This window comes from Rhipicephalus microplus, chromosome 3 (assembly GCF_043290135.1).
Source record: "Rhipicephalus microplus isolate Deutch F79 chromosome 3, USDA_Rmic, whole genome shotgun sequence".
Lineage (NCBI taxonomy): Eukaryota > Metazoa > Arthropoda > Arachnida > Ixodida > Ixodidae > Rhipicephalus > Rhipicephalus microplus.
The window spans coordinates 72,245,355-72,272,441 of record NC_134702.1 but is presented as its reverse complement, the minus strand read 5'-3'; the positions used below and the strand labels follow the sequence as shown (position 1 = coordinate 72,272,441).

At 45.6% G+C, this 27,087-nt stretch overlaps 1 protein-coding gene across 1 annotated transcript in view; it reads left to right on the top strand.

Moving 5' to 3' along the window:
* LOC119185294 (uncharacterized) overlaps positions 1-7,078 on the top strand; it is a 40,770-nt gene extending 33,692 nt beyond the window's left edge. Inside the window, exon 6 of the mRNA XM_037434376.2 lies at positions 6,823-7,078. Within this exon, the coding sequence (XP_037290273.1) occupies positions 6,823-6,897 (75 nt within the window). The 3' untranslated portion in view covers positions 6,898-7,078. The remainder of the gene's footprint in view (positions 1-6,822) is intronic.
* The last annotated feature ends 20,009 nt before the right edge of the window (positions 7,079-27,087 follow it).

Here is a 27,087-nt window from a genome sequence, read left to right as displayed (position 1 = left end):
CAGTGACGACGGGTGTCCCCAGTGCTACTATTTTCATCGCCTTGGTCACATCGCGCGTCAATGCGAGAGGCAATATTACGATCAGCAGCGGGAAAAAAGGAACGAGGCAAGTCGTAATGGTGAGCGGCGTTTTCAGTCGGAAAATGGAAGCGGCCAGGCATAAGGGGCCAGCCTGGCCGTTCACATTGAACTTTGTCCAAAAACCAACTTATAAATGTACCTGTCAAGGCGAAGGAAAAAAGCTGCGCACTAATCATAGATACAGGCTCTGCTGTAAATGTTGTATGTTCAGATTTCGCACACAAGAGCGCTTTAGTCTAACAAGTGAAGGAGAAGGGCATTACGATAAAAGGAATTGGGGAAATGTCGTATCACCCGTGGCGGAAGCAAAAATAATCCTTCAATTTGGTGCCTCAAAAATCACTCAGAAATTCCTTAATGGGAAGGGCTGCCCCTACGAACTGCTCGACGGACTCCCATTTTCCCCATCGGCGCGGCTACTTGTGAATTTTCCTGCGGAGAAACTGCAAGTTTTAGGGGACGTGTTTGATCTGCAGATTGAGTCGGAGAGTGTCAAAGATGGTGCTGTCCCGGCGAGGTGCCAAGAGGAGATACGTCTAGAGCCACGAACCGAGGTGATTGTGCCCGTTCGAATTCCCACTGACGGTGTCCGCATTGTCGAGCTAATTATGAATTTTAGAAACGGGTTGAGTGTGGCGCGAACTGAAACGAATGTGTTGAGTGGTGTCATAGTTTTCCGTTTGGCTAACGCCTCTATGTCGCCGGCAACGTTGCATTGCGGCACAAAGCTTGGCTGGGCTACGTCTATTTATGATGCGCAGCTCGGCGGCACCGCAGCGGACTGCACAGCTAATAGCGGTGACTTCAAAGTGGGCGTTGGAGACTATTTGCAACCTTCCAAAAGAGATGAGCGGCTTTTACTTGTGAATAAGTTCGACATTTGTTTATGGGTGAACACAACCCTATTCAATGAACTGACGTCGCGGAGCATGTCATACACACTGGTGATTTGGCTCCCATTGATCAACATCCCTACCGTCATTCCGCCTTTGAAAGGGAGGTTATTAGGCGGCAAGTTGATGATATGCTCTGTGACGAAGTGATCAGAGAGTCCAACAGTTCATGGTCGTCCCTTGTCGTTCTGGTAAAGAAGCCGAATGGTGGCTGGCGCTTCTGTGTGCATTTCAGAAGGGTCAATGCTGTCACGTAGAGAGATGTGCACCCTTTGCCGAGAATCGACGACATTCTTGATGTTCTGCAGGGATCCGGTTACTTCACGACATTAGATTTGAAATCAGGCTACTGGGAAATCTGAATTCGAGAAGAGGATAGGCCCAAAACAGCATTCTCATGTGGGCGGGGACTTTACGAATTATATGTTGTCCCTTTTTGTCTGGGTAACACCCTCGCCACATTCCAGAGAAGGATTAATAAGGTTTTCAGTGGTCTCGTTTGGAGAGTGTGTTTGGCGTACTTGGATGACATCGTGAGTTTCTCTAAGACCATGACAGCCCATTTAAAGAATTTGAAAAGTGTGTTTTTGGCTTTGGACACGACTTACATATGACTGATTCCCGAGAAGTGCAGCTTCGCCCGACAGGAGATAAAGTATCTCGGCCACATTCTCACAGGCGAAAGCATCTAGCAGGATCCCGACAAAGTGGCAGCAATTAAAAGGTTCCCCGAGTCGCGAAACAAGAAAGGCATGCAGAGCTTTCTTGGAATCTGTGAATATTACCGGCGATTCATTAAGGATTTCTCTCGTATATCTCGACCCCTGACAAATTTCACCAAAAAAGATGTTCCTTTCGTCTGGGATGCGGCCTGTGAAGAAGCGATGCAGTCTCTCAAAGAAAAGCTGAAAACAGCTCCCGTGCTGCGTCATTTCGAGCTGGTAAAGTTAATAGGGGTGCACACGAATGCATGCGATAACGGCATTGGTGCCGTGATCATGCAAAATACCGGAGCTCAAGAAAGAGTGATCGCCTATGCTAGCCGGCATCTTAACAAAGCCGAGATCAACTACAGCACAACCGAGAAGGAATGTCTTGCGGTCGTGTACCCCTGTGGACAGTTTCGGCCACATTTTTGGCACAAAATTCACAGTCGTGACCGACCAGGTTAGCCTTGCTTGGCTCATGAAGGTCAGGAATCCGAATGGTCGCCTCGTGCGGTGGTCTTTGTTGCTGCAAGAAATTGACGTAACGCTGAAGCATCGACTATACTTAAGAATGAAAATGCTGACACGCTCTTTCGCCTTCGTCATGATCCTGCACCAGTAAGCGAAGAAATCACATTGCCATTGCTGGTTCTGGATTGAGTGAACGTTGGAGAGAAACAGAAGGTAGATCTATAGATGAAAGAGATTATACACCACCTCGAGCACCCGAACGCATCCGCTGTCAGAAAAATTAAAAGAACGGCTCGCAGCTTTTGCTTGATCAATGAGCTGTATCGGAGGGCGAAAGGGTTTCGGGAAGACTGGACCACACTCGTTGTCCCTGAGTGCCTGAGACCAGAGATTCTGAAGCACTGCCATGACGACACCACGGAAGGCCACCTCGGTGTGAGGCGCACATGGGAAAAAGTACGTTGCAGGTATTTCTGGCCGAAGATGTTCGCATACGTGAGTTCTCACCTGTCCAGACTGCCAGACGAAAAAACCACCACCAGGCAAACAGATCGGATTTCTCCAACCTATACCTCCAGCAAGGCGGCCATTCGAGAAAATCGGGATGTCTTTTCTTGGACTCTTCGTGAAAAGTAAACGCGGCAATCGCTACGTGCTTGTGATGACTGACTACCATACAAAGTGCGTAGAAGCGGGCACCTGCCCCACTGCAACGGCCGTTGAGGCAGCCCAGGCTTTTGTCTAGCAAGTGGTTCTACGACATGGAGTTCCGGCGAAGTTAATCACTGATCGGGGAAAGCATTTTTATTAACTTCATTGCAGAGATAATCCGAGTAATGGGGAGCAACCACGTCAAAACCTCCGCCTACCACCCGCAGTCGAATGGCCTGTGCGAGAGATTCAACCATACGCTTGCAGACACGCTCACTATGTACGTCTCTACAAATTACCATGATTGGGATGAATTCCTTCCCGATGTTGTCTTCGGTTATAACTTTTCCCAACAAGAGACAACCGGCTTCACTCTATTATTCTTGTTGCATGGCCACGAGCAGACTTTGCCTATTGACGCGAGCCTCAACCTACAACGTGACAACGAAGACGCTTTCGACGCATATGCAGTGGCGCATGGGCTTCGCCAAGCTCGGGAGCTCATGGCTCAGCGTGAGAGGGACAAACAAACAAAAAACAAAGAAGCGTACGATGTCCTCCGATGGGGCACTGTGTTTCGACCGGGGCAATTCGTGTACGTGTAAACGCCCTCACGAGCGAGGGGCAAAACAACAAAGCTCCTCCACTGTTACCTTGGACCAGTTCGCCTCCTTCGACAAGTCGCGAAGAACAACTGGCAGGTCATATACCGCAATGGAAGGAAGAGTGACACTGTGAACGTAGCGCGTTTAAACCTGTGTCGTCCTCGTTCATGTTTCGACTACCATGAGGATGACGAGAGTGAGAGTGAACGTGAGTGTTCGGTCCGTGTTGACACACCAGTGCCGCAGGGTGGTGCGGCAGTTACGCCCACGAGTGACCACGGTCAAAGTGAACATTGGACTAGTGACACCGAGGTCTAATTTGATCCCAGGGCACAATATTGGGACCAGTCAGCCGACACCAAGCCGAAAAGACTCGGAATCTGTGACAGTGACACCGAGATTTACTATACAGTCGGTGATCTTGAGTGAGTGAGTTGTAGGACTCCTTTTTGAACTCCGTGTGTCGCAGCGTGTGCTTTCGTACTGTGATGTGCGTGTCAGAACTCCAGTTAGCTGTTTATCTTTTCCTCGTTTCACTGTTTTAAATGAAGTTTCATTTTGAGCATCTGTATTTCTTCATCTTGTATTAGTGCTTCAGTGTCTTGCTGATGTAGAATGTTTTGTAGATTTATTAGGTCGCGGGTCGCCTTTTTGACATGTTATAGTTATGTGTCTTTTAATTTATGTGTTTTATTTTTGAAAGAACGTGAAAGTCTTTGCTTTTTTTTTTGGGAGGGCGCGAACCGCATTATGTCTTTGTGTGCGGCTTTTCATTGTACTCATCAAGAGTGAGGACACTCTTAGTTCGTATAGGGGAGGTGTCGCGTAAACGTTGATGTAGCTATTTTCTTTTAACTTTTGTCACTTAATTTTGTTGCGTAATTTTGTTTTTAAACAAGCCTCAGAAATCCTCGCCACTGCAGCGAAGACGAATCTACCAGACTCGTACATTGTTTGGACTCCACGTCACAAGTCGCTCATGGGAAATGAGGCAGCCAATGTTTTCGCTCGAGTTCATGTTCACCGGGCCATTCCACAGGATGTGCTAAGGAAAAAAGAAGATGTACCAAAAAAGTACATCTTCTTTTTTTTTGAGTGATACGTTGCCCTTTTTTTGGCAGCAATAACAGCTGCCAAAAAAAGTACAACGAGATACTGCAGCACTACAGGCTAAACAGAAGAATTGAGGAGGAAGAAAAAAAATTGCTGGAGTGGAAGCTCTCGCAATGCCTTGCCAGCAGAAGTGAAGCCAGTTTTTACCACTGCCAAGATGTCGGAAACAGGCTCTTTACTGGTAGTACCCACTTAGAGATCAAGTGGCCTTGATATGTTAGTGTAAATGCTATGCTAGTTCTATATTAAAGTTAGTTGGTCTCAATCAAATAACACACAGAAACGAGTATGGGCGACTTATTCTTCAGAGAACTTTGCCTCCAAGTAGAGGCTTATTAAAAAAACCAGTCGCACTTGGAGAAGTATGTCACCCGAAAACGTTTGCACAATAAACTCGCTGGGTGTGCGAGAGAAACGCTTCGTTCTTAATCGCTGAACGGTGTTTTTTCCTCTTAATTACAGGGATCTGCGGGACGGCTTTCTGCTCTCTCACAGTGCAGTACCAAGCACTGAAAATCGTTAAACATCTCTTTTCTAAACACACGGTGATACTTTATCATGTCCCTAGTTAGAGGGCCGCGGTAGCCACCATATTGCCGGTAGCACAGTTTCACTCCTGGGCAGTGATTCCCACTCCAGCATTTTTTTTAAATCCTCATTGAGAAAAATTTATCCGCCAGCTCACCCCAGCCTGACTCGGGAAGAGTGAGTAACCCTCAGGAAGCTGCAAACTAACACCTACGTGCACAGTACGGTGCTTCACCGCGTCTCTTAACCGAGTACTCGTACAACTGCAAGCACTGTGACGTCTGAGAAACCCTATTCCATATAGTATGGCGATGCAGACAAAGCCCCAGAGCCACTACACTAACCGAAGAGCAGTGGGAGGCCCAGTTATCAGACCCGGGCCTGAAGAATCAACGCAACATGGTTCAACGGGCACGGGACATGGCGAAAGCATGGAATAAGGAAGCCGCCCACCTTGGGCGCACAATACGTTTGCTCAAATAAATGTTTATTCTCTCTCTATCGCGCAATCTGTTGAAGTATATTCATAACGTCATATCCGCGACGGAAATACGTCAGTGGAGCCATGGGGGGGGGGGGGGGGGGCCGGCATCACACACTTTCGTGTTGCCCCAACCAAGCTGGTCTTAAGTGCTCGGCTGCTGACCCGGACGTAGCGTTATCGAATCCGGGCTGCGGCGGCTGTATTTTCGAAGGAGGTGAAAATTCTGTAGGCCCGAGTGCTCACATTCGAGTGCACATTAAAGAACCCCATGTGGTAGAAATTTCCCGAGCCCTCCACTATGACGTCTCTCATAATCATATAATGGTTTTGGGACTCTAAATGCCACATATCACTCATAAATAAAATAGTGTCATGTTAAAAAGTGCCCCCATCCTACAGTGTACTAGAAATATTTCTAGTACACTGTACCCCATCCCTCTTCGCCCCCGAAAAAAAAAACGCCAAGCCAGCGCGTAAGCCGCAGCGCAGTCAGAGCGAAAGCTAGAAGAGCAGCCTTGCAGAGTCTTCATTGCAGAGCACTCATTGTGTAACTACTGCAAGCACACTAGCTTGGTACCCACTACGGGATTATCAATACATTTTTTGGTAGTATACCGGCATTTGATATGCTATTTATTGTCATTCTTCTGAAAAGTGTGGTATCCGCTAAACATTTGCAAGGCATTTTGTGCCAATCGTTTATGCAGTGGCTGACGACGGTGAGGAATCATGGCTGAATTGGGTATGCGCAATAGTTAACAGGGGAACTAGAACAAGCTTTTGTAATGTATTGGAGCTTTGGTTGACCCACTCGTTAGGCTATTCGCATTGTGCGACGACTGGTTGCTCTTTCGCTGTTTTAAAACGCTTTGTAAGTCGTATTAACGCGATTGCTTTCCCGACATCAAGCCTGCCTAGCGCAAGTTTGACAACAAGGCACAATCACCGGTGCAGCTCAGTGGTAGGATACTGGGCTGGCACCCAGTGGACCCGGGCTTGAGCCCCACCATGTCATTGGTGTTAGGTTCTTTATTTCTAATTTCGCGCTAAGTGGTTACGGACACCAGCGGTGGTGGCGGAGGCGGCGGGAAACTATACTGTGGCGTGTGACCTCAGTCGTGATCTCATAACAGCTTTTGCTCTAAAAAATTGTGCCTACGACCCTGATTCACCAGCACCAGCAAATATTAGCTATAATATTGGCTATCGACTAATATAACGAGGAATTACATATGTAGTGCACCACGTAAAACATTTGCTTAAACTTTTTTCTTCTTCTTCTAACGCAGGAGGGGTGCGTTTTCTTCGTCCAACTGGTCACCTGTCAAACTGGACGCACGGCGAGTTCCTACGACAACATATGAAAACGTGATCTCTACCACTTCTTCCTGTCACATCATCATCAACGAAAGCGTCTGCTAATGTACTCCATATGATATTCACTCTGAGTGTATTGATACTTCGTGAAAATTATGGGTTGCTGCTTTGGCAAAACGTTTTGTGGGCCAAGTTGGTTAATGAAGGCAAGAAGAAAAAAATCGTAAAGACATTCTGTTGGGTGAGTTGGTTAATGAGTGCAAAAATGGAAAAAAAATCGTAACGCTAAAGGAACAAAGACAACAAAAGAAAAAGCACCCGTCCTGTTCTTCTGTAATACTGTTCTTTCTGCAGGACTGTGTTTTTTACTGATTGTTGATCTCTGTCTCGCATCCAGTAGATCTGTTCTGAATAGGGCTCACACATACGCAACTTCATCACCGTATCCGGGTCAAGCGGAAAAATTCTTACGCACTGGCGCTGTAAAGTCTCCCGCACAAACAGCAATAACAGCTGCCATCTATGGCGTTGCTCAGAAGTTCTAACTCGAGGGTCTCACGAGCAGTATTAAGTCACAAGTCACAACAGCCCATGCTCTCAACTGGTTTATCACTGCACTGCTGAGTTGAAAGGAGGATGAGCCATCTAAAACCGAAAAAGTGTCACAGGAATGGGTTCTCGATAATGATGCCGGCATCGCGATAACCCGTGAACGCTGATACTTTCGTTGTTTCTCGTAGGGCAACGCAAATCATGAATCTCCTGCGTGTCGGAGAGGTATTGTGATAGTTTAATTGTCCGCCTCTGGAACAAGAAAATGTACAGTGCGGGAGATGACCGTTTGGTGCAGTTGATTGCAACGCCACGGCGTCGAAACACATGAATGCAGCCTGCCGACGGTAAACAAAGATATGTTTTCTTTATTTCTGTGTTTTGTCTGAACTGGGCTCAAATTGGCCACCTCAAAGGGGCACCAGTGGGAGCATCTGGAAATTGTGAGAATGCGGAATGCATTGATATTCGCAGTGACCACGGCCTGTAGATGGCGCGCTGTGCAATCCAAGATGGCTATGGAAGGACGATCAACCCACTCGCATAGGAAAATATAGGACGCACGGACTTACGACCCGCGCCGCTTTCACTGTATGAACTCTGGATCGTCAAAGAACGTATAATGAACCAAAGTACTTTCCCAAACTATAAGAACTGTAATTGTTCGCTATCTCATTTTTGCCGCAGTGCGAAGGGTGGCGGTGTCAGCTGATCGACTGTGTTGATTTCGCCGATGCCTTGCATAGCCCTTTGTGTGCTACGGAATACCGCATGAACTAGAATAGACGTATGGTCTAGACGGCATTCAGAGGCACGTATCAAGCCTGCCTGACAGTTTGCCGTGGTAGTCCCGCCGCGGTGGTCTAGTGACTAAGGTACTCGGCTGCTGAACCGCAGGTCGCGGGATCGAATCCCGGCTGCGGCGGCTGCATTTCCGATGGAGGCGCAAATGCTGTTAGCCCGTGTGCTCAGATTTGGGTGCAGGTTAAAGAACCCCAGGTGGTCAAAATTTCCGGAGCCCTACACTATGGTGTCTCTCATAATCATATGGTGGTTTTGGGATGTTAAACCCCACAAATCAATCAATTTGCCGTGGTAATTGGCAGCTAGCTAGTAACGTCATAGCATATCTGCTAGGCACCGCACGTTTGGCGTGACGATCCAAGCATGTATATACATACCGTCATCAGAACTTAAACAGTCAGGAGTGCGGAGTGATTTCTTAAACAAAATGCCAACATGTCATTGTGTCTTCGAACTTTTCAAAGCCAGTTGTGCTTACACCGAAAACGAATGCCACGCACCTTAATCTATGTCCCGTTCTTCCTAGCACAGAACATCACTATCAAAGTTGTCTGTCCCAATCTAGAGCTGAGCGAAGTCAACCGAATGTATTCATATGATCTGATGATGTCACAGCGACTGTTCTTGATCGCGATCAAAACAGGTTCCAATCGGTTTCAATTTCGGTCATAAAGGCTTCGTGTGGATATCGCTTCGCATTTGTTATGCTGACGTGATGCTGACTTGTTCTTCATCTTAAGACGCAATGTGAATTTCCATCGTGAGCCATGCCATAAGAGTCAACATTTCGAGTACCAATTTCTTTGTAAAAATAAAAAAATCTGCTACTACTTGTTAAAAAAAAGAGAGACTTTAAAACAGGCCCATATCTCTTTCATCACTGAGACCGGGGCTAAATGAAGGGAGGCCCCAGTTTTGATTGCACAACAGACCAGATTTTCATATGTTACTAAGCACATGTGTAGAACAAAGTTTTCTCAAACCAAACTAAGCATATTTGTATCCCTTTTGCCTTCCAGCTGTGGTGTACCAGAAACATTAAGGAAACTGAGAAACTATATATTGCATGTTTACAATGCATGGTATGAGTGATACGTTGAGCTTACATCATCTTGTTCTGTTAATATTGCCACGTTCCATTTGTTTCCGAAAGTCGACGTCGGGAACGGCCTTAGTAGGTCCATACCAATCTGCTGGAAAGGTCAAGGAGGTGGTTCAATTGGCGGCAGAAGTCCCGCCGGCCTTGTCGGTGGTGTCTTGCATCGCTGACAGTCCCGGCATGTCCTCACATAACGAGTGCCGTCGGTGGTAAGACGTGGCCAACAGTACCTTTCTTGTATCCTCGCGAGCGTGCGAGAAACACCGAGGGGCCCTGCCGTCGGATCGTCGTGCAGGGCCTGCAGGAGTTCTGGTCGCAGAGCTGAAGGCACCACAAGGAGGTGCTTAGCTCGAAGCGCTGAAAAGTTTTTATTTTGTAGAAGACCGTTTCGCAGGAAGAACGACGCAAGTGCGCGCTTGAATACCTTCGAGACTTCGGCGGTCCTGCCTTCGAGGTATTCTATTAGGGCCCTAAGTTCCGGGTCGGCCTGCTGTCGTTCAGCGAAGTCGTCGGTAGTTATCGTTCCCAAAAAGTAGTCGTCATCCGGGTCGTTGGGTAGCGGTTGGTCGACAGGCGCACGAGAGAGACAGTCGGCGTCGGAGTGTTTCTTGCCAGACTTGTAAATAACAGTAATGTCATATTCTTGAAGTCTCAGGCTTCATCGTGCAAGGCGACCTGAACTCCTGCAGGCCCTGCACGAAGATCCGACAGCAGGGCACCTCGGTGTTTCTCGCACGCTCGCGAGGATACAAGAAAGGTACTACTGGCCACGTCTTACCACCGACGGCACTCGTTATGTGAGGACATGCCGGGACTGTCAGCAATGCAAAACACCACCGACAAGGCCGGCGGGACTTCTGCCACCAATGGAACCACCTCGCCGACCTTTCCAGCAGATTGGTATGGACCTACTGGGGCTGTTCCCGACGTCGGCTTTCGAAACAAATGGAACGTGGCAATATTTTTTCAGCCGTTGTCATATTGCGTACCAGGTAGCTAAAATTCCAAATTTATGGTATTCTTCTGTTCTGAATTTTGAGAAACTTTTAGCGTGCAACTATAGATTTTCTTTCTAAATTGCAAAATTATATCTGCCTAAAATCATTGTGGAAGTGCACTCAAATGAAAAATGAAGCAGTTCCTTGCATAGCCTAACAACAAAGCGTACATGCATAACTGTTTTTTTTTTTCATTTTTGATAGATGTCACAGAACAGCACATTTTTTTATATTTTTTACCATTATGAGGAGAGGCAATGAGACCAAAAGCTGTGGCTAGGACACTGTTGCTAAAATTTCGGGCCAAAGGAAAAATGTCGCAAAATTGCTGCTTCATACAGCCAGGAAGCCAAAGAGAACACGAATATTCAAGATCATCAAATCATGCAAGATATATGAGAAAAGCAAATATGTCACACCTGAATAGAGTTCACGAATATGATGCAGCATTTGTAAACGCACTTATAGCATTCAGTGCATTGACGCTACGTCGAAGTGGCTTGCCATGATTGATTACCACAATTTTAATTATGTGCAAAAATGCAGGCTTAACTGTGATGTTCGCCCTTATCCGTTGCAGAAACAAGACAAGACATGCACAAACACAGAGTCGTTGAATGCGAATGAAAAGCAATATTCTCCTTTTTCGTTATTTTCTTGTGAATTCGTGCACTCTTCTGTGCCTGCCGTTTCCTCCTTGTCTTCGTCGTGTTTCAATATTATCTACACCTACGGACAAGACAGACACAAGCTGAAAGGGTTTGTGTATGTGAAGACCTTGGGACAAAGCCGCTAGACTCAATACCACAGGCAGAGGCGCAGAATTGTGTAGAACGTCTGAAATTAAGGTTCACTGCAATTTTTTTTCCACAGATTTAGAAGTGTTCCTCTGTACTGCTTTCATTGGGTCTTTTTGGCCAAGAAATTTGGCAGCAGAATTACAGCTTAGTGCCCTTATGAGACAATGTGACAGATGTTGTCCCACTTATTCGAAGATGCTTCATGGGTCGATGAGCCACATGCGTCCCACTTTTTTCTCATAAATTGATGGCCATATATAGTGAAGATTGTGTCACACTTTTTTTAGGCATGAAGTGCTGCAAATTTCTATTATTATGTGAAAAATCGATGAACCCACGAAGGGTAAGTTAAACTGCATAATAAGCAAAATTGAAAGTGAGAATGCAATATATTGCTATATATACTATATAATTTTAATATATGATTATAATATATAATATATACTATATAATTTTAAGCCAGATTAACAATTGTCTGAGCTGCAGCAGGCAACGTGCAGAAATTCTCTAGAACTTGATACCAAGCTTTTGCCACGAAGCGGTGCAATGGCACAGCTGCTGTGATTTTCAAACACCATTTCAAAATACATATACAACTCAAATTACTCAAGGGAAAGGGAGCTTGATTTTATCATACTTCTGCATGTTTCCAAATAAAAAAAGATCTATTTACACTTTCTGGCCAGTTAATTGCTGTACCCCTAAACAGACATAAAAGTGAAAGCCATGACAATTGGTAGTCTAACAATGGACCTAGGGATTTCAACAACACACCAATGTGATTTGGCATAAGCTGTAAAAGCTTATTCAATCAGTCATACATTGTTACCTTTTTATGCCAGCTTTAGCCCGTTAGTTTTAAAAATCTCGTGGGCGTCGTTGATTGTGAGTGATGAACCTTGTGAGCAACCGGAAAACCAAGAAAGATGCAAATAAAATAAGTAATAAAAACTTTCCCAGTTTGCGGGAGGATCGAGCCCAGGCCGTTTGCATAGCAAGCAGGCATTCTACCGCACAGCCACACATCTGCTTGGAAATTCAGGGAAAATAACTTCATCTGCTTGAAGATGCAGTGAAAGTAATGTTAGGCTTTGCAAACACATGTGTCCTGTATACTGCCTTCACAATTCAATATGTAATATCACAGTAATATTGCTTGATACAAGCGTGCATTGTAATCAGGCATCAGAACATGCGATTATCTTAAGGACTTCATAGTTAAAAGGTGGCCAGCCATAAAAAAATGCACACATTTCCTTCAGAGCACATAGTGAGTGCATACCAAGTTTGAAAAGATTTCATGCTCCAAGTGCTTGAAGTACGCACTAGGGCCAGGGTATCGTTATCGTGTTCAATTCTTAAAATCGAAGCTTAAGGGTCCCCCAATTTTTCTTTTTTAAGTGAAGGAAACGAAACATTATTTTAACCATGGATATTTTTATGCCAGCAATTCGACTAGTAGGTTAGCTCAGTGAGCCATTTTTTCTTTTATATCAGCTTTATTTGACTCAAGGAAAGCAATATTATTTAAAATGGCACTCTATGCCAAAGACCTGACATGGTGTCTATTGTTGGACATTAATCTCCTGGTATCCTCAGCCCTGCCTCTTTCCCTTGTTGAAGGGCCTGCTTTTTGTTTGAGAATAGGTGGCAACCCTGGTGACAGCAAAGTGTAAAAACGGTATAGAAATATTGAAGCAGGTTGCGTAGACAACAATCTACAGACAGTGAGTGGCATACACAATTGACTTGGCTGTCTTCAATGTGTGTGTGGGGAGGGGCAGGGGGCATAAAAAAAAAAGCTGCTACAAGGTGAAAACAGATGCCTCAATTGCAGTGGCAACTATGCAAAGGGGCAGGTGGAAAGTCTACTTAAATGTTCCAAACATGAGCGTCTTGAATTCGCTGTAGTTTTATCTCGAACGAATTAGGACTTGAAAAAAAAAGAAAACCTAGCCCTCGTATATTTGAAACAGGCACATATTGCAAGAAGGCTGGTGATAAACCAGCAACAAGTTTAGCCATGCCTTCATTGTTGTCGAGTGTGAGCACACAATACATACAACAGCGATACTTTTGGGAAGCATACCTTGATGTGACCGAGGTCAGGGGCACAGGCTTTCACCCAGGTGCCGGGGAAGGAGACACCTTTGAGATGTTTCTCGACGACAGAAACACACGATTTATTTACATATTTACAGGTGTAAAAAAACACAAGGCGTCGAGATGCGCTTTTACAGGAGACAGGACTGGCTGTAACGAAGGCCACAGAGAGAGCCCTGAGCGCACACGCGACGCGCTTTTCATATCCTCAGTCTGTGCATGCGCCTCTCCTCAAACGCGAACTGTCTGTCCCAGCAACGCTGATGCGTGTTCCCTGCAGCACACCCAGACACCTCCTGCGTTTCTGCTGGACGCGTACCACATTTGGCAGGTACGCCAATGAGCGTCTATTGCAGACTGGGTCCTTGCACTGCCAGTCATAACATTTGAATGGAAACTGGCAAGCTAACTGGCACCTCCGAGCCTGTGCAGCTTTAGAAGACGGGCCCCATCTGCAATGAACCACGTTTTAGCACCAGAAGGAAAGAAAACAAGAATACTTCTTTTTTTTTGCTTACCCCAGGCAATATTCGAACCAGCGAACGTACAATTGAAAGGTGAGCATAATAACTCTTCAGCTATTTACACATGGTGACCGAAGAAAGCATAGCCCTTACATAGTATAGGGGGAGGGAAAGGCAAGGGAGGATGCGAAGGAGAGAGTGAAAAGGATGGGAGAACCATTAGAAAGAGGATAAAGAGAAAAAAAGAAGGGGAGAAACCAATTGCTTAAAGAAAGCAGGCTTGTGCAAATATTTTAATGCTTTGAATATTTGAAAGTACAGTACTGTATTCAAATTCGCTTCGACTCGTTTTTAAATTATTGAAAATTTTGAAGTACTTGCAATGGACAAATAGTTAACATTGATCTGCACATAACCTATTGTAAAGGTGGTTTCACTGCAACATAGAATGCTATGCCGTGAAAGCACCTATTCAAGAGAATTCGCATTGCCGCAAAACTTCTTCAAAATTTAAGGGGCCTTGCAACACGTATTAAATATGGTCGGAAAACGTGGCCAATAGGTAGTCGAGACTCGCAAGAACACGTGAGCCAAATATTGTTGCGCAGCACGAGGCCAGAATTTCCCAATAAATGTTCAAATTCAGCTGAAAATTGTTTTCCTTTCACTCGACAAATTGCGCTACGAGCTCAAAAATTACTCATCACAGCCATTGTATCAGTGGTTGGCTGATTCGAGCATGGCCCGTTGTACGTTACTGGGGCCAGGCTCACTTGGACCATAATCGAGCCGTGAGTTTGAGTGAGTACAGCTGAGTAATATTACATGAGTTTGAGTTAGAGTGAGTCTGGCTAAGGAAAATTTTAATGAGCTTGAATCCGAGCGAGGAAAATATTTGCGAGTCTGAGGTGGTGAGCCCTAAGCTCAACGTGTATTTCTTGGGTGAGCCTTAGTGAGCAAGCACTACCTTTTATTTCTAACCTATGTTCCTATATACCCGCCTATCAGCATTACTATCGACGTCATATTTGCTTACATTGGTAATCAAGTCTGTTCAAGCATACGTCAACACACAACCGTTCACGCGGGTATTGAACAGAGGCGCAAGTTAGGAGATAAGGGGGTCGCCAAGACATCCCTTCACAAACTCGCTCACGGGACATTCATGGCAAAAATTTCTTATGTGAGCTGCATATTTCATAAAAATATTCTTATTGGATTGCGACCAGTGACAGCTGTTTGCTCACTCAGACACAGGTCAAATCGCGAGTCTGAGCGTGCCGAACTGAGTAATATGTTGCTAAGTTTGAGCCTGAGTGAGAGTGGTTGACAAACAGTTTAGTGAGTCCCAATTACTTCTGTTTAGCTAAATTTTAGTACGATTGAGTCCGAGTGAGTTTTCATGGTGAAACGTATTTCTTGAGTGAGTTAGATAAGTTCCACTTTTTCTACCGGCCTATGGCTGCTGCTCTCAAACATCAACACTACATCATTGGGCAGCATTGAAGCAGCTGCAGCTATCATGTCTGCGATACAGGATCGTTTTACTGAGGCAGGGTCTCGTTTCAGGAAAGGATGAGCCAGTTTTTCACATACAAATGTCAAACACTTAAAACGAAAGTAACTTTAAATAAAAGCAAAAAAAACACACTGAAACTGCACCCATTACAAAACTACTAAGACAAGAAAAGCTTCGTAATTAAATGAAGTTCTGCTGAACATTTGAAACAAAAACAGTCGCTAGTAGTTCCAATGCTGGTGTCATCCACAGTGGCAGACTCACTCTTTGCAGGTGTATTTGTTGGCCGAAGCAAATGAGAAGCCCAGTTCACCCATAAGTTATGGACAGAAGTGCTTCAGTCATAGTGTGAAAAAAACCTCCAAATGTGGGCAGAGAGATCAGAACATCTGATAGAGCTGCAAGAGACAGGATGTTCCTTGCAGCTTCTGTTCCTTCTTTTTTTGTCTAGTTGTAGCGCTGTTTATAGCAGGAGGAGGAAGCAACAAAAGGGAGAAGGCAGGGAGGTTAACCAGAAAGACATGCGGTTGGCTACCCTACACTGGGAGATTAGGGAAGGGGACAAGAAAGACGATATAGAGGGAAGAGATGGAAAAGAAAAAAATGGATGAGAGGGAGACTGACAGTAATGTCACTGCTGCGTGTAGAACTCTACCGCATGTCAGAGGCGTTCACACAAGCCTGTCTTTCTCAGGAAACACAGCAGCGCTTTCACTGCCTTGTGGGCTGTCGAGGCATGTGGACGTTGCTGTAATAGCACCTGCACAGAAAGAGGCCGATCATCCAGCCGCTGCGTTGCGTTGGCAAGTACTTGTCTATATGAGGCAAATCAAGGACAATGGCACAGCAGGTGTTCGATATTTTCGTCGGTGCCGCAAACATCGCACGCCGCACTATCTGTAATTCCGATTAACGTGGTATAAGCTTTCGTGAAAGCAACTCCCAGCCAAAGGCGATAGAGAAGCGAAGCTGCACGTCGATGTAGGCTGGGTGGAGGCCGGAGTTGTAGTGAAGGGTCGAGCTCGTGCAGTCTTGTACGTCGTACGCTTGGTGTGTTCCACTCAGTCAGTGTGAGACTGCGGGCAAGTTGACGAATCTGCCTCGCCGCATCTGCTCTTGAAAGCGGAATCGGAACGCTGTTCGCTTCTTTATGTGACGTGCGAGCAGCATGATCCGCAGAATCATTGCCGCCTATACCACAATGCCCAGGTAACCACTGAAAGACGATGTCATGGCCTTTCTGTATTAAAAGGTGGTGAAGTTTCACGGTTTGGTAGGTCAACTGGTCGTGGCATCCGCGTCGGTGAACTGATATCAGGCACTGTCGCGCTGATTTTGAGTCAGAAAACACAGCCCATTTACCTGGTCTTTCTTCTGAATTGATGAGGTCCAGTGCATTGCGCAGAGCCTCGAGTTCTGCAGTCATTGACGTTGTCACATTTGAAGTTTTAAAACACCGAGTTACCCCTTGTGATGGTATAACCACTGCTCCACCTGAACTAGACGGCGTAGTAGAGCCATCCATGTAAATGTGCACGTGGTTACTGTAGTTTTGTTCCTGTAGGAATAGATTCGGTTGTTTCAGGGCATGTGTTGGTAAATCCGATTTTCTCCTCATTCCTGGAATCATTAAGTGTACTCGCGGCCGGCTCAAACTCCAAGGAGGAAGCAGTGGCTTTGATGCAGGTGCGTATGTCTCAGCAAACAATGAACGATGCTTGGAGACAATAGTGCCGTATGTCGTGCGGGGCCTTTCAGCAGCTAGACTCGCCAGGTGGTGAGAAGGGGTCCTGGCATAATGCCTGAGGCGCATGCGCATTGTCTCGGTAATAACATGCGTCTTCATCGAGTGATCTTGAGCGATGCCAATGGTTTCAGCCGTTGAAGCACTGCGGGGTAATCCAAGGCATATCTTAAGTGCTTCGGCTTGAATGCTCTGAATGGCGCGCAGGTTGGTCTTGCCGGTGTTAGATATTGCAGGTAAGCTGTACCGTAAGCATCCGATAAACAGCACTCTGTACAGTTCCATCATGGATGGTATGGGCACTCCCCAATTCTTTCCTGCAAGGAATTTGAACATGTGGCATGTTGCGATCAGCCGCTTCTTCACATAGTTCACGTGTGGAGTCCACGACAGGTTTCTGTCTATTATGACTCCCAAGAACCTGTGGCTTCTGCTGAACGATATGCATTCTTCATTAATCGATATGCTGTAAGCAGACATTGGTTTCCGCGTGAACGCTACCACTGCACATTTTCCGCAGGACACCTCGAGGCCTTGTTTACGAAGGTAGCATGACGTCGTTGTAGTAGCCTTCTGAAGGTGGGCGCGAAGTTGAGGCCTTGTCACACCTGATGTCCAAACTCAGATGTCATCAGCGTAGACGGAAAGTTCTACAGTGCTAGGTAGCTGCTCGACTAGACCAATGAGAGTTAGGTTGAAAAGTGTAGGGCTTAGCACTCCTCCCTGAGGAACTCCTCGGCTGCTGTAATAATCAGGTGTTGGGCCATTCGCTGTCATCACGTAAAATGATCTCAGCTGTAAGTAGCTGTACACCCACATATATATCTTGCCACCAGGACCTACTGTTTCCAAAGCACTAAGGATGGCTTCATGGGTGACATTGTCGTAAGCCCCCTTAACGCCTAGAAACAGGGCGGCGCACAGTCTCTTACAAGCTTTCTGGTGTTGAACATATGTCACCAGATCAACAACGTTGTCGATTGACGAATGGCCGCGCCTGAATCTGATCATGGATACTGGATAGATTTCGTAGTGCTCTAAGTACCACTCCATTCGTGTTAGAATCATTCGTTCCATCGTTTTTCCCACACAACTGGCAAGTGCGATAGGACGGTATGAGGCAATATCCAAAGTAGATTTACCAGCCTTTAGAAGTGGAATGAGGCAACTTGACTTCCATGCCTGGGGAACCGTACCAGTCTGCCAGGAGTCGTTGTATAGGCATAAGAGTGCCTTCCGAGCTTCGTCTCCAAGATTACAAAGGGCACGATAGGTAATGCCGTCAGGTCCGGGTGCTGAAGAACGTCTGCACAGTACCAGTGCCGCCTCTAGCTCATCCATAGAAAATTGGCATTCCATACGGGGATCACGTGAAGGCGGTGGGTTGTCAAATGTTCCCGTTCTTGATACTGTGAAATTGTAATCACCGGCAATTATTCTACAGAAAGATTCTGCGACGTCAATCTCTCTGCATCGAAGGTGAAGTGCCAGAGATGCAAACGGATGCCGCTGACCCAAGGTTGTGGTAAGACCCCAGACAGTTCGCCATATCAGTGATAGGGGCTTTTGTGGATCTAACGACTCGCAAAAGGATGTCCAACGTCGCCTAGCCAGTTTATCCATGTGCCGCTGCATTTTCTTTTGAATGCGTCCAGCCAGCCTCAAATCATCCATGCACTTTGTCCGTCGGTACCTTCGTTCTGCACGACGGCGTATTGCGCGAAGTTTCTCAAGCTCGATGTCGAAGTCGGTGCGCTTGTGACTAGTCAAATGTGTATGCGTGGTATTCTGCAGGACATCCTTTATCGAGTCCTCTAGGTTATATGATGAGCCGTCGGTACAGCAGTCTTCCATTAACATTTTGAATTTCGGCCAATCGGTGTATTTGAGGCCTCTTGAGGACTTGGAGCTGGTGAAACCTTCTATACACAGGTAAGTTGGCATATGGTCGCTGCCCCGCGTTTCCAGATCCGAAAACCAGTGCACTTTCCTGGTAAGTGAGCGAGAAACCAACGTAAGGTCCAGGCAGCTGCTATAGGCTGATCCGCGTAAATATGTAGGGCTTCCATGATTACAAACACAGAGTTCGTATTCCGAGGTTAAGTACACCAATTTTCTTGCTCTAGAGTTGACCCTGGAGCTTCCCCTTATGAAATGGTGGGCATTAAAGTCGCCAGTGATCACCCATGGGCTTGGAGTCGATGTCAGAATACCGCGTAAGCGCTTGCAGTCAAGGCGGCTTGATGGAAATAAGCAAGCTTCGATAATCGTGAAAGCCACCTTATCCTTCTTCCCAGTAGGGCACACATATTGATTCTCTTCATCAGGCGAGACTCTGTGGTGAACATAAGTGAGGTCATGGCGCATGAATACAATAGCCTTGCTGCAGTCTCTATGAGTGGAGGACATAAAGCACTCATATCCTGACAGTTTAATTGAAGCAGGCGGGTTGGATTCACAAATCACGATAATGGGGAAGCGGTTCACAAATACAAACTGTCTAAAGTCAGACATGCGTGACTTAAGTCATCTCGCGTTCCACTGAAATACAGATGCATTCTTGACTTCCGCTCGAAACGACGGTGCCTCGCTGGCCATGGTTTTACCTTAGAGCTGCAAGCACCGGACTGAGGGTGTCCAGCACATGCAGTGCGGTCTGCGCAGCCGAAGTCTTCATTTTACTCAGTAGGACACGCATGGTACTCATCAGCGATTGCAGCAAGCTTATCACTTAATCTTCATTCATCGCATCACTGGTTTGAGGGGTCGTCGAGGGCGGCGGAATTTGATGCAGCTCCGAAGTAGGTTGACTTCGTGGAATTGAGGGCCACTGTTCGGAAGGGGCGACTGCTGTCCCTTTCTTCTGTTTGGCAGTATCCGTCTTCAGTGAGCTCGGTGTTTGTGGGTCAGCCTCTTTGATAGAGGATGACATCTCTCTATCGGTAGAGCAGTTTTTCCGTGATGCTCTTCGTCCACGACGCCGTCGTCGGCGTAGTGTAGCGGCAGCTTCCCTGTGCGTTGAATGGTCCCGCACCATACGCCTGAGTACCGCGTGCTCGTTTAGCACCCGCGGGCAATCTTTGGATGAGGCCTCATGAGCGCCGGGGCAGTTTAGACATCGTAACACGGTGGCACCACAGGTGTCTTTTGAGTGAGACTCAGCTCACCGCAGACACACAACTTTGTCCTCACAGACACCTTTTACGTGTCCCATCTTGAAGCACTTGTGGCATTGCAGTGGCTTCGGTATGTATGGACGCACTGAGTGGCGAACATGGCCAACTTTGGCATATGAGGGATATGAGGGAAGGCTGTCTCCCTCGAACACAAGCCTCAAGCAGCGTGAGTTGCCGAGTCTGGTAATGTGCGTGATGCGGGTGCCTTCTGTCGCTGGCTTTATTAGTATTGGCAGGTCATTAGCTGAGATGGAAAGATCCACATCATAAATGACGCCTACAGTGCCATTACAACCTGTAGCGACCATTGGCCGAACTTTCACGTTGCCGATTTCTGTTATGTGCCGAAGGCTTTGCAGTACGCTACGGTGCATAACGTCTACAGCAAGGACATTCTTCTGTGCATTGATCCTCACGTCTTTGATCTCATTCTGCGCGGTTTCCTCGAGAAGCACAGAAAGAACTTGCCTGTTGAGGAGTCACAAGTTAGATGCAGGGTCTTCGGGCATAAACAGCATGGTGTGCGGCCACCGCTGTGGTGCAGTCTTAGCGGTGGAAACACTTGCCGACGATGCCGTCCGCAGCAGTATTCGTTTTGTAGATCGATTCATGACGACCGTGAAGTCATCATCCGATGACTCAAAGCCGTCCGAGTACAAATCGGGTGTCTCGCTGTCCGTGTTGCTCGACGCGTTGCTACGCTTCCTGGACGACGAAGCCCGGTGCGATGGTGGCACGCCTGGAACATTCTCAGGTGTGTCCTGAAGCATCACCGCAAAGGAGGGAGCGGCAGCTCCCAGGATTTCCAGGAAAACAAATTGAAAATACTGAGACACGGGCACAATTAAGCGTTTTGTGAGAGAATCACTTCGTCGTCGTTCAACACTGCATTAACACTTTATATCAGACAGACCTATTCATGCATTTACCATGGTGGCTGTTCACTGCACCATTGTTGCTGGTGACCAGAAGCAGGAACCCGCTCGCCAACCTAGACGGCTGAGTGAGCTTCCCAAAGGCAGGTCAGGACCAAGAAATCATGGCTGGCAGCAGGTCTTTGTTATGGTGTCGTGACTGGTAACCAACATGAGCACTGCACTGATGTTACACGCACTGTTTATAGCAAGTTCACGACGTATTAACAAGATTGCATTAACACTTTATATCATACAGATCTATTCATGCATTTACCATGGTGGCTGGTCACTGCACCATTGTGGCTGGTGACCAGAAGCAGGAACCCGCTCGCCAACCTAGACGGCTGAGTCAGCTTTCCCAAAGCTTCCGATCACATTAGAAGTGATGGCAACTATCCACTGATGACCAGGTGGTAGCTCGGTATATTCAGCAGCGAGCAAACGGACGGGCTTGTCATCCGCATACAGGGCAGAGTCAGTTTCCATCATATGAACAACATTTTCTCGACAGCAGATGGAAGCGTTCGCCGTAGACAGAAAATCCAAGCCTAATATAAGCTGGTGGGCACATGAACTCAGCACAGCAAATTGCACAAAATGAAGAAGACCAGCTATGAAAACATGAGCGGTGCACATAGCGGCAGGTCTAATGGCGTCCCCTTGAGCAGCGTACAGTGTAGGTCCATCATAAGGGGTGGTGACTTTTCGCAGACGTGAGCACAAAGAACGATCAATCACAGACAAACAAGCACCAGCGTCTATTAAAGCGTCCACGTACACACCTTCTATTAAAACAGATATCGTATTATATGGACGCACTGGAGGAATTTCTGTCTTTTCGTTCGATGCAGCTTTTCCTCCAAAAAGCTGCAGAGCTTAGTTTTCCGGGCGTTGGTTGGGGAATTGCGAGACAGGTCGCAATGGAGACGTGGAACGGCGGAGGGGTGAGGGTGAGCGGCGTCTAGTAGAGCGGTAAGAGCTGGTTCGCTCAGATGTCTCAGTTGGAGACGGTGAGCGACGTAGCGGCGGATCATAAGGACGATGTTGGAAAGCGTACCAGCTTGTCCCATCATCCCGTCCGTAGGGGTCAAATCCACGACGCTCGTCCTGCTGACGCTTCCGACAGACGCGTGCAATGTGGCCCCGATAGCCGCAGTAATAACAGATCGGACGAGGCGGCCGCCACGGGGTGTGAAAGGGCTGGCTAAGCACACTCGGAGTCAACGAAGCGTGCGGGACAGGCGTCGAGTGTGCGAGCATCGGCTGTACGACGGGTGGTGAGCCAGCGAGGACTTGTGCGTACGTCGGCTGGAGTCGAGGTACCGGAGAGTCTACATACGCTAGCCTGGTCATGGACGCCAACTCCTCTTTGATAACGTCGCGCAAAACAGTGTTGGAGGGGGGAGGTGGACTCGGTGTCATTGAGAGGCCGAAAGACTGCAGCTATTCCCGTATAATCGCCTGAATCATGGCACGCAATGAGGCATCAGTTGTGGTGGTGTTTTCAGCGCTGTCCGGCGGTAACCGTAGGGATTCAAGTTCCTCTAGGCGTTGGCAGGTGGCAACAACGTCAGCGACTGTAGTCGGGTTTTGAATGACCAAGGCATTAAACGCGACCATGCCTATCCCTTTCAATAGATGACGAACTCTCTCTGATTCAGACATGGACGTGCTGAAACGGCTACAGAGAGCAAGCACATCCTCTATGTACGATGTGTAGGACTCACCGCATTGTTGCTTGCGAGCATCGAGTGTCTTCTTCGCGAGAGCTGAACGAACCACCGGGGTGCCGGAAATTTGGCGAAGCTGTTGCTTGAAACGTGTCCAGTCCGTAATGTTCGTTTCATGCTTGAAAAACCATGTTTTCGCTACGCCTGTCAGATAGAAAGAAACGCGGCGAAGCTTGGTAGGATCATCCCAGTTGTTAGTGGAACTCGCTCGATTGAACTGGTCCAACCAATCCTCCACATCTTCACCTCGAAGTCCGGCGAACGTGGGCGGCTCACACTGGTGCGCGGTGATAATCCACGATGGATAGGCCGCGGTAGCCGGGGCCGTGGAGGTAGACGTCAAAGCGCCGGTTGGCTCGTCCTGAGGCATGTTAAAGGACACCTGGCACAAACGACGACCTGAGCGGAGCTCCAGGAGGCAGATCAGGCTGGGAGAGGGCGGAAGATCGTAGAGCACACTCCACCACTTGTGATGTAACGGTGAAGGCAACCTTTATTAGGCCCAAAAGACACGATGAAGCTACCACGCCCAAGGCACAGAACTCAGACAAGCCAAGTCCCCACAGCAGATGAAGATGACGACCACTCATGATGATGAATATGTGTAAAGATAGTAGATGTGCTTAATGAATGCCTACAATATATTATTATTATTATTATTATTATTATTATTATTATTATTATTATTATTATTATTATTATTATTATTATTATTATTATTATTATCATCATCATCATCATCATCATCTTACTTATGCCCATTCACTTCATCCCAGAATACCTGTAGTGCAAGGCAAATAAGTGATAAGTGCTCACTGCCTTCATGATGTTTTTTTGTACATCTAATGATGACAACATTAACAGTTCATTGTATGCCAGTACAAGTTTCATTTCAAAAAGCCACATGGTATTTCAAGCAGTGCAAACAACTAAAAACAGTTTGCGTAAAGCACAGGACATATGCACAACCAAATTTTGCTGTGTGCTGCATCGATGTTTAAAGGGGCTGGCACTCCCTTCCCTCACATTGCCTTGGACCTCTCTGCCAGAGGAGGACATGGCACTGCAATTTATAGAAAGGCATAAAGCTACTCTGAAAAGGTCTAACTGCTCTGCCTCATACTGCCGTCTCCTGATCTTTTGGAGATAAAGTACGGCTGCATGAAAAACAGGTAGCCGAGCATCAATCATTCCCTAATACGTACCTCCTTCGAAAACGTCCTCAGAATGTCCTGAAAGAATGTGCTGAGGACAATCACAGGAATGGCTGATATATTTGAGTCCATTAAATGCAGTTAAAAAATGTAGGTCGCTGTAAGGACATTATAAATATTGATTTGAACAGTGTAAGTGTGTAATACAGATTTAATGAGCAAAATGCAAAACAAGTGCAATGTTGTCATGCAATAATAAAAATGATAATAATAACATAAAGTAATAATGATTATATTACTATTATAATCACAATAGTATTGTTTGGTTTCTGTATACAAAGTAACTAATCACGAGTATTAAAAGGGGGTGCACAGAAAGGCAGTGAGGTTTATTTATAACAAATGCAATCTAACGAATTCTCCTACTGAGTTGCAAACCAAAGCAGGTCTATTAACACTACAAGGTAGGGAAAAATAGGAAGACTAAAGTTTTTGTTTCAATTAATTCATCGTGACATAAACATCGACACGTCAAAACTATATTTTTTTAGTTTTAAGTTAACACATTACAGGCACTCACAAACACTTAATAAATACACTTCCAAATCAAATCTCTATAAATATTTATACTTCCCACAAACTATAAGAGAATGCAAACCAAATAAGACATTTTGGTAATAACTCCTCATCTTTCACTGTGTCCTTAGATATGGTACAAGTGTCACGCGTAACCGAGAGCAGAAGAGATGAGAAATAAAAGAAGGCAGTATCTGCGGATATATAATAGACGGCGCTTTCTTAAAAAGTACATAGAAACTGCAGTTGGGTAAAGATATTCTAGATGGTACTGTACCCCTACTCTCCGATTGGCTGCATGTGCAAGCTGTGCCTGGGTATGCATAGAACGAGTGCATCTGTCAGTCTCCTGGATAGTCACCGTACATGGTGGATCGTTGGTGGGGCATGGACGAAGCAGAGTGGCGGGCACGTTGAAGACACTTGCGCTCGGCTTCCTTGGAACGCGTCTCATCGGTGTTACCTGTGCGCCATATGCATTCTCGAACACGATCGGACGCATAGACGCATGCACAGTTGGACGCTTCATCCGACTCATCATCAATCACTCCATGAATATGCTGTGATTTTTTAAATTTTCTTTTGTTCTTCTGGGATTAAGAAAATTTATTATTATTTTCACTCATTTTAACTTGCACATATGTTGTAATACTTCTTCTAATATTATATTCTAACAAAGTTTATTCAGCAGTTGAGTACATCTACATCGACCTACATTTCGTACTACACTTCACAGTATAGATTTAAAAATACGCTGCAAAGTTAAACTCCATTTATTTACTCATAAATTGTGCCAATCTCTTGATGCAGTGATTTAAGGTCAGTCATAAACGTTTACTTTTAAATTAAGTCATCTGGACCTTGGCACTAACAAATTTTAGTACTTTGGGTGCTTCGCATGAAATTGAACTCACTTTGTGCTCAGCTAAGCCCAGCTTATTTCTCATTTTAACCGCCAGTGCCCCTTCCTTGCTATCATCTAAATTTCGTCATGATTTGCTGATAATGGTGTTGTCAATTGTGCAATTACTAACAGAGACTATTTGTACCACATGTTATAGATATATTGCTAAATAAAGGTAGGGTGGAATTATTCTGAAACTCCCATACTAACTATAAAGTTAGCAATACTAACCACATGCTTGGCATGTGCCAGAAATGTCGCACCACTCCTTCCTTTCTTAACGTACAACCAAACCAAAACACGTGCACGCATGTACCTTTAACACGTTTTGTAAACAGATTTGTTCAATGCCGATGAACAAGCCTTTCCAATGCCTTTTGGCCTATTTGACACTTCAAGGCCTCTGATGCACTGTAAGGGCACAAGAAAACTTGTAAGCCTTAAAAGTGACTTGTTTCAAGACTTTGCAATATGATGGTTGATTGAAACTGATAAAATACTGAAGTTGATAAATGAGTTAGTTGTGGTGTATTGTATAATGGTATGCATAACTTGTGAAAAAGAAGCAAGCATGAAAATTAGTAAATTCATAATGAAAATATAGTGACATCCGTGCAAGATTGGTTGTTGCGGTAACTCATCTGCAGTTTGATGGTAATTATGAAAGATGAATGTTCAATTATCTTGAGTTTTAATAAATTGGCATTTAGTTTGTGAAAAGCAGTATGCTAAAGAGCATGTGCATATTTTTGTTTGGTCGTACAACGACAGCGTAAGGAAATATTTTTAAAGAATGAGTGGTAAAAAATTTGTGGCACAAGCCAACAACGTTATTAGCATTGCTCATAGTGTAGTCAATCTGGACCTTCGAGAATAATCTAACAGACATCTGCACAGCCAAGTATTTAAAATTACCAAACAATTTTCAAGGGACGACTACATAACAATTGCACCTGCATGCATGAGCTCGTGTCTCTCAGGTTTGATGCATGTGCTTCGTTATGGCAGAGCATAGTGCAAATACACCCAATGGTTATCGGCCACTGTTTGGTACACATGATGTGCAGCAAACTAAATTTGGAATAAATTTTAATACGAAATGTTTCATTGCTATTTCCAAGTTGATGTATTATTTTCATTGCAACATAAAAACAAGTACTTCAAATACTGGCTGTATCTCCCTTTGCAGTTATGAGAACGACTCCTAGCAATTTTAAAACAGGAATCGAGTATCCGGAGAAAAAATCAAGCCCTTGAAATCTATAGAAATGTTAAGAAAGGGTAAGTGACAATTGTATAGGTAGCAAAATCACTTTCCTAGAGCGAAGCAGCCAGCTGCACTAGATAGGCTGTCATGTTTAGTGCGTATAACCTGCCAGCAGGGATTAAATTTATGGTACTTTTACACGTTTTCTATTTATTTCTGTGCACTTAACATTTTAAATATTCTTAAACTATAAAAAATATTTAGTTCTAGGAATAATAGCGACTGAATCAAATAGAACAGTATTTAATTTGGTATGTGAAATCGTAGAATATTTGCACACCCTTTGAATTTGGTACTTTCTGAATTTTCCTGGAATACATACTTCCCCGTGTTAGCTTTACATATTTTCTAGAGAAAGCTTCTGGGCCATAATCGTGAAATAGTTTTTTTAATTAGGCCATCATAGCAAGTGTTATACTTGTGTTTCATT